General features: G+C 43.7%; 1 protein-coding gene across 1 annotated transcript; it reads left to right on the top strand.

Annotated features, from left to right (window-relative positions):
- Positions 1-897: 897 nt before the first annotated feature.
- dctn2 (dynactin 2 (p50)) lies at positions 898-7,977 on the top strand (the record flags this gene model as incomplete). The annotated part of the gene is given in 7 exon segments (XM_029774340.1): positions 898-1,045; positions 1,239-1,343; positions 1,530-1,607; positions 1,900-1,971; positions 4,744-4,846; positions 5,298-5,389; positions 6,937-7,977. Coding segments are annotated over 7 exon segments (685 nt in total), but the record flags the coding sequence as incomplete, so codon positions are not given.
- Positions 7,978-8,670: the final 693 nt, after the last annotated feature.

The following is an 8,670-nucleotide window of genomic DNA, read 5'->3' as shown; positions in this document are numbered from 1 at the left end:
CCTCTCCTTCCCCCTCTTTTCTCTCTCCTTCCTCCCTTTCTCTCTCCTTTCTCTCTCCTTTCTCTCTCCTTCCTCCCTTTCTCTCTCCTTCCTCCCTTTCTCTCTCCTTCCCCCCTTCTCTCTTCTTCCCCCCTTTCTCTCTCCTTCCTCCCTTTCTCTCTCCTTTCTCTCTCCTTTCTCTCTCCTTCCTCCCTTTCTCTCTCCTTCCTCCCTTTCTCTCTCCTTCCTCCCTTTCTCTCTCCTTTCTCTCTCCTTTCTCTCTCCTTCCTCCCTTTCTCTCTCCTTCCTCCCTTTCTCTCTCCCTTCCTCCCTTTCTCTCTCCTTCCTCCCTTTCTCTCTCCTTCCTCCCTTCCTCTCTCCTTCCTCCCTTTCTCTCTCCTTCCTCCCTTTCTCTCTCCTTCCTCCCTTTCTCTCTCCTTCCTCCCTTTCTCTCTCCTTCCTCCCTTCTCTCTCCTTCCTCCCTTTCTCTCTCCTTCCTCCCTTTCTCTCTCCTTCCCCCCTTTCTCTCTTCCTCCTCCCTTTCTCTCTCCTTCCTCCCTTTCTCTCTCCTTCCTCCCTTTCTCTCTCCTTTCTCTCTCCTTTCTCTCTCCTTTCTCTCTCCTTCCTCCCTTTTCTCTCTCCTTCCTCCCTTTCTCTCTCCTTCCCCCCTTTCTCTCTCCTTCCTCCCTTTCTCTCTCCTTCCTCCCTTTCTCTCTCCTTCCTCCCTTTCTCTCTCCTTCCTCCCTTTCTCTCTCCTTTCTCTCTCCTTTCTCTCTCCTTTCTCTCTCCTTTCTCTCTCCTTTCTCTCTCCTTTCTCTCTCCTTTCTCTCTCCTTTCTCTCTCCTTTCTCTCTCCTTTCTCTCTCCTTTCTCTCTCCTTCCTCTCTCCTTCCTCCCTTTCTCTGTCCGTCTCCTGCAGACGTCTGTTAACCCAGCTGGAGGCAGTGAGGGCCAATAGGGGCAGTACAGGAGAGGGGAAGGCCCCAGCAGCGAAAGGTCCTGATGGTGTGGTGTTGTATGAGCTACACAGCCGGCCAGAACAGGAGAAGTTCACAGACGCTGCCAAGGTATGAAGCCCAGGGCAATGGGACTGTGTGGAAAGGGGTCCTCAACAGCACAGTTTGTCTGTGTGGTCAGCAGCAACGTGTGTCTGCATTTGCACATGCAAATTTGAGTCAGTCCTTGGTCAATTCTGTGTCACTTGTTTACCCAGTTTTCATTCATTCACGCCTAAACCTCTGCACGTTTGTGTCTGTGTAGATGGCAGAGTTGGAGAAGCGCCTTGCAGAGCTGGAGACTGCTGTGGGTTCTGGATCAGACAAACCGGGACCTCTGAGTGCTGGGGTGCAGGGAGGAAGTCTCATGGTGAGTCTCTTCTGTCTACCACCTTGGTGCTTTTTTTATTGTGCCAACCGAACTCAATCAATCCAATTTTGTTCATAAAACATTTTTGGTTTTGCATGATCCACAATGTCAGAAAGTACAGTAACCCTGCCCTGATCATCAATCACTGTTAGCCCTGTGACTGAGCGCTCTCGCTCTGTCTTCCAGGACACTATGGAGCTGCTGCAGGCGAGGGTCAGTGCTCTGGACTCAGCCACTCTGGACCAGGTGGAAGCCAGGCTGCAGGTAATATTGAGGATCAGCAGAATCATAACAATCAGGGGGGAGGAAATGCAAAACTCACCTTGTATCAGTCTAACAGCAATCAATGTTCCACTACTCTGCAGAAAACACTTTTGTTTATTATCTACTTCTCTTACTCTGGCAATGTTAACATATGTTTCCCATGCTAATAAAGCCCCTTGAATTGTATTGAATTGAACACCCAAGGACAGATGGGCTGGTATTTTTGTGCTTGTTATACTGCAAAAAAAGTGAACACGGTTATCGTGTGATGTTTGTGTTTTTCTCTGTGTAGAGCGTCCTTGGAAAGATGAATGAGATTGCGAAGCACAAGGCAACCATTGAAGATGCTGGCACACAGAATAAGGTTAGTCCAGCTTTTTTATGTTGAGATTTAGAAGTAATGTAAGAGTTTTTATACGACGTCAGTAATTAGGTTATCCCTGTGACCAGGAGGTTTTCCTAACCACCAGGAGAACCACATTTACATTTAAGTCATTTAGCAGACGCTCTTATCCAGAGCGACTTACAAATTGGACTTGGCCCAACAGTAGTCATCTCCTGTAGATGGAACCTGGACAATCAAATCAAATGTTATTGTTCACATACACATGGTTAGCAGATGTTAATGCGAGTGTAGCGAAATGCTTGTGCTTCTAGTTCCGACAATGCAGTAATAACCAACGAGTAATCTAACCTAACAATTTCACAATAATTACCTTTATACACACAAGTGTAAAGGAATGAACAATATGTACATAAAAATATATGAATGAGTGATGGTATAGAACAGCATAGGCAAGATGCAGTAGATGGTATCGAGTACAGTATATACATATGAGATGAGTAATGTAGGATATGTAAACATTATAACGCTGCATTGTTTAAAGTTGCTAGTGATACATTACATCAAGATGGCAAGATGCAGTAGATGGTATAGCGTACAGTATATACATATGAGATGAGCAATGTAGGGTAAGTAAACATTATATATAAAGTGGCTAGTGATAAATTGATTACACCCATTTTTCCATTATTAAAGTGGCTGGAGTTGAGTCAGTATGTTGGCAGCAGCCTCTCTATGTTAGTGATGGCTGTTTAACAGTCTGATGGCCTTGAGATAGAAGCTGTTTTTCAGTCTCTCTGTCCCAGCTTTGATGCACCTGTACTGACCTCGCCTTCTGGATGATAGCGGGGTGAACAGGCAGTGGCTCGGGTGGTTGTTGTCCTTGATGATCTTTTTGGCCTTCCTGTGACATCGGGTGCTGTAGGTGTCCTGGAGGGCAGGTAGTTTGCCCCCGGTGATGCGTTGTGCAGACTTCACTACCCTCTGGAGAGACTTACAGTTGTGGGCGGAGCAGTTGCCGTACCAGGCTGTGATACAGCCTGACAGGATGCTCTCGATTGTGCATCTGTAAAGGTTTGAGTGTTTTTGGTGACAAGCCGAATTTCTTCTGCCTCCTGAGGTTGAAGAGGCGCTGCTGCACCTTCTTCACCACGCTGTCTGTGTGGGTGGACCAATTCAGTTTGTCCGTGATGTGTACGCCGAGGAACTTAAAACTTACTACCCTCTCCACTACTGTCCCGTCAATGTGGATAGGGGGGTGCTCCCTCTGCTGTTTCCTGAAGTCCACGATAATCTCCTTTGTTTTGTTGATGTTGAGTGAGAGGTTATTTTCCTGACACCACACTCCAAGGGCCCTCACCTCCTCCCTGTAGGCCGTCTCTTCGTTGCTGGTAATCAAGCCTACCACTGTAGTGTCGTCTGCAAACTTGATGATTGAGTTGGAGGCGTGCATGGCCACGCAGTCGTGGGTGAACAGGGAGTACAGGAGAGGGCTGAGAACGCACCCTTGTGGGGCCCCAGTGTTAAGGATCAGCGGGGTGGAGATGTTGTTACCTACCCTCACCACCTGGGGCGGCCCGTCAGGAAGTCCAGGACCCAGTTGCACAGGGCGGGGTCGAGACCCAGGGTCCTTGACTAGTCTCTCAAAGCACTTCATGATGACGGAAGTGAGTGCTACGGGGCGATAGTCGTTTAGCTCAGTTACCTTAGCTTTCTTGGGAACAGGAACAATGGTGGCCCTCTTGAAGCATGTGGGAACAGCAGACTGGGATAAGGATTGATTGAATATGTTTGTAAACACACCATCCAGCTGGTCTGCGCATGCTCTGAGGACGCGGCTGGGGATGCCGTCTGGGCCTGCAGCCTTGCGAGGGTTAACACGTTGGCCGTGTGGCTCAGTTGGTAGAGCATGGTGTTTGCAACGCCGGGGTTGTGGGTTCGATTCCCATGGGGGACCAGTACGGAAAAGAAATGTATGAAATGTATACATCTACTACTGTAAGTCGCTCTGGATAAGAGCGTCTGCTAAAATGTAAATGTAAAATGTTTAAATGTTTTACTCACGTCGGCTGGAGTGAAGGAGAGTCCGCAGGTTTTGGTAGCGGGCCGTGTCAGTGGCACTGTATTGTCCTCAAAGCGAGCAAAGAAGTTGTTTAGTCTGTCTGGGAGCAAGGCATCGTGATCCGCGACGGGGCTGGTTTTCTTTTTATAATCTGTGATTGACTGTAGACCCTGCCACATACGTCTCGTGTTTGAGCCGTTGAATTGCGACTCTACTTTGTCTCTGTACTGACGCTTAGCTTGTTTGATTGCCTTGCTGAGGGAATAGCTAAACTGTTTGTATTCGGTCATGTTTCCGGTCACCTTGCCCTGATTTAAAAGCAGTGGTTCGTGCTTTCAGTTTTGCGCGAATGCTGCCATCAATCCACGGTTTCTGGTTGGGGAATGTTTTAATAGATGCTGTGGGTACGACATCACCGATGCACTTGTTAATAAACTCGCACACCGAATCGGAGTATTCGTTAATGTTGTTGTTCGCCGCAATGAGGAACATATCCCAGTCCACATGATCGAAGCAATCTTGAAGCGTGGAATCTACCACCACCAACAGTAGTCATCTCCTGTAGATGTAACCTGGACAATCCTCCACCAACCTTCAGAATTACTCAGACTGCATTTTTCAGCATCTCATTCCTTGAATTCTGTCTGTTTATCCCCAACCTTCTCATTATTGGCTGTGTATTATTTTCAGCCACAACGTGTTCCATGTCTGTCTGTCTGTCTGTCTGTCAGGTGTCTCAGCTGTATGACGTGGTGCAGAAGTGGGACGCCATGGCAACCTCTCTGCCCCAGGTGGTGCAGAGGCTCATGGCTGTCAAGGAGTTGCATGAACAAGGTAATCACCTGTCAATCACCAGACCTGGCTCAGAAACATACTAACCTGCCAATCACCTGGCTTTCAGACCTGGCTCAGAAACATACTAACCTGCCAATCACCTGGCTTTCAGACCTGGCTCAGAAACATACTAGCCTGTCAATCACCTGGCTCAGAAACATACTAACCTGCCAATCACCTGGCTTAGAAACATACTAACCTGCCAATCACCTGGCTCAGAAACATACTAACCTGTCAATCACCTGGCTTTCAGACCTGGCTCAGAAACGTACGTTAATATGCACATTTAACTGCAGGTGTGGCAGTTATAAAAACGAATTTAAAAGGAACAAGTAATGTCCACAACTCTGATATGCTTTGAAAATGTTGGTTGTCTGATTCTCTTGCTGTCTCTGTGTAGCCATGTGGGTGGTCTGACTCTGTCTCTCTCTCTCTCTCTGTGTGTGTGTAGCCATGCAGTTTGGTCAGCTGCTGACCCACCTGGACACTACCCAGCAGATGATCAACAACTCTCTGAAGGACAACGGGACACTGCTCTCACAGGTAGTAGACACACTGGCACGTCTCACACTGCTCTCACAGGTAGTAGACACACTGGCACGTCTCACACTGCTCTCACAGGTAGTAGACACACTGGCACGTCTCACACTGCTCTCACAGGTAGTAGACACACTGGCACGTCTCACACTGCACGTCTCACACTGCTCTCACAGGTAGTAGACACACTGGCACGTCTCACACTGCTCTCACAGGTAGTAGACACACTGACACGTCTCACACTGCACGTCTCACACTGCTCTCACAGGTAGTAGACACACTGACACGTCTCACACTGCTCTCACACTGCTCTGAGGTAGGTTGGACTGCTGCTGGACTGATATGTCACTTTTTAAAGTACCTTACCCCAAAAAACTTAAGTATTTTTACTATCTGTACTTGACTATTTATATTTTGGGCTACTTTAACTCAGCATATTTTCCTAAAGAAAATCATGTACTTTTTATTCCCATACATTTTCTCTGACACCTAAAAGTTCTCTGGCAACAGCTCTGGTGGATATTACTGCAGTCAGCACTCCAATTGCACGCTCCCTCAACTTGAGACATTTGTGGCATTGCGTTGTGACCAAACTGCACATTTTGGTGGCCTTTTATTGTCCCCGGCACAAGGTGCACCTGTGTAATTATCGTTGTTTAATCAACTTTTATTTCAGCTCATGAAACACTACACTTACGCTTATTTTTGTTCAGTTTATATTTAAAACCAAATACTTTTAGACTTTTACTCAAGTAGGATTTTACTTGGTGACTTTCACTTTTACTTGAGTCATTTTCTATTAAGGTATCTTTACTTTTACTCAAGTATGACAATTGGATACTTTTCCCACCATAATAGTTAAGAACACTAACAATATGGAAGAAAATGAAACGTATTCTAACAGGAACCAATATCACTCCCTTAAAACACACCCCTATGAAACAATTCTTGGAAAGCTTTTCACAATTCACCGATAATTTGGTCCACATGGAAAACTAACAGCAGAGAAAACCAGAAATGACTTCGTAATAGTAAAAAAAGATATATTTCCATGACAGAATTTAAAAGCAATTGTTGCCTGGCCAATGTAGATATTTTCAAATGCATGGAATTAAAGGTTTTATATCGAAATTGATTTGATATCAGCAATCTTGAGGGGATCTTATTTGAGTCAGAAAAGTATGTTTTTATGATAGGTAAGATAGATATACACACACAAAACCTTGCAGAGAGCCTATCCAACTGACAATCTCTTAGAAAAAGACCAAGACTAAAAAAAGAACTGATGTTGGCACAAGATGGAGGGAAAGTTGGAAAATAACTAATGCAATTACAGTTAACGAAATTAATCTAGTATAAACATAGTTTGTTGAATTTATTACACATGACAAAATTGACATTCTCAGCACAATGACAGTCATGACTTCGGTTTTACACTTAACAATGACTCTATAGCATTTCCAGAATGTATGGATTATTGAGTCCAAACGTGATGGGTGGATTTAGAAGTTACAATTTTAAATGTACTGTCCCTTATTTTCTCCCTCTCCCAGGTTCAGACAACCATGAAGGAGAATCTCTTCTCTGTAGAGGAGAACTTTGCAGCTCTGGACCAGAGGATGAAGACTCTCAACAAATAAATCTTGTTTCTTTTTAAAAACGTCAGTCAGGACAGTTGGGCAAATTGAGGGAGCGGAGGGTCTTCTCTCTCTCTTTATCTCTTCTTCCACCTCAGCCTTTTTCTGTTTTTTTTTCTTTTGCAAAGTGGAATGTTTGATTTGAAAGTATAAAAAAAGAAAAAACATGACATAAAAAAAAAGCTTACTACTCAAAAATGGGCACCAAATTTTCTTGATTTTTTTTTTACCCCCTTCCACATCTCTCTCCCATTGAAGTCTTTCATTTAGTATCAAATGCAATGCATAACACCCACACTATATATATATATATATAAGTGTGTGTGTCACATATTATTCTTCCCTTCAAAGCTCGATGGCTTTTTCTCGAAAAATATTCATCCGGATCCTTTCACCCTTTTCATCCACGCTAGTTTTAGGTGCTACAACATTCAGCTAAGTCATTTCATTGAATGTCCAAATTTTGAGGGCTCAAAAAGTGGAATAGCCATGTCAGAGAAAAGACATGTCTACAACATTACTGCACAAAAACAAACAAACCAATGCTGATTTATCCACCCTTTTCCTGAAGTATACACTGCACACTGCACACTTCCTGTTGTGGATTTAACAATGGTGGAACCGGCTCAACTCCATGACGGGAAGTATACTAGTGCACACTTTGGGAGAAGGGTGAAGAATCGGGACGCGTCGTCAACCAGAAAGACGGTGTATGGACATGTAGCAGTGTGCGTTGGGGGGGGCCTGAAGTCCCGGAGGGATGCTTGTAAATATGCCTGTGTACCTTAGATGTTTCATGCTCAGTTGCTTGTAACTTATTATTATTGTGACTGAGACTAAAATACCACACACTACTTTTAAATCTACTGCGTTGTTTGTCATTGCCTACGATGGACTGTACTGTACCTGACTCTGTTGTTGAGATATCATCTGAATAAACAACATGCTTAAACTACACTCACTCTTCTACAGAGAGTGAGAACTTGTGAAACATGTATCCGTTATAAAACAATTGAATCTGTTAAACAAAATCAACTCCCTTTAATAAAAACTACAGTTCAATATTACAATTATTCTCTGCCTAAGTGTCAATATGACACTTAAAGTTATTCACGAGAAAGATTGAAACAAATGCTCTAAACGATCTAAAGTTAACACAATAAATACATTTATGCAAACAAAGTCAAGATTAAAAAGAGCATAGTTAAGTTTATTATAATTATTTACATACTAATATGTGACTAAAAAGCTTGTTGCATGCTTCCCAGTCAAAACTGTTGTGTGAAGTTCTGGTGTTGAGCAGGGGTTTTTCAGCTGTTCATCACTGAGCAATAAGAATCATTTTTAATAAGAATCATTTTAAGAATCATTTTAATTAGAATCATTTTTAATAAGAATCACTTTAATTAGAATCATTTTTAATAAGAATCACTTTAATTAGAATAATTTTAAATAAGAATAATTTTAATAAGAACCATTTTTTTTGAGGCAAATCGAAATTCTGTAGCCGAAATCTAGGCCCCGTTCATCGGTGTTTGGTCAATAGTACTACTAGTAGGACTGGGAACATGAAGCGTTGTCATTTGAGACGACTAGTTTTGATACAAAATGTTCGTGACTCGATGGGGGAAAATAACCGTTATATTGACG

This window comes from Salmo trutta, chromosome 14 (genome assembly GCF_901001165.1).
Source record: "Salmo trutta chromosome 14, fSalTru1.1, whole genome shotgun sequence".
NCBI classification, from domain to species: domain Eukaryota; kingdom Metazoa; phylum Chordata; class Actinopteri; order Salmoniformes; family Salmonidae; genus Salmo; species Salmo trutta.
Note: the sequence above shows the minus strand (reverse complement) of the source record. Positions and strands in the feature narration are given on the sequence as shown.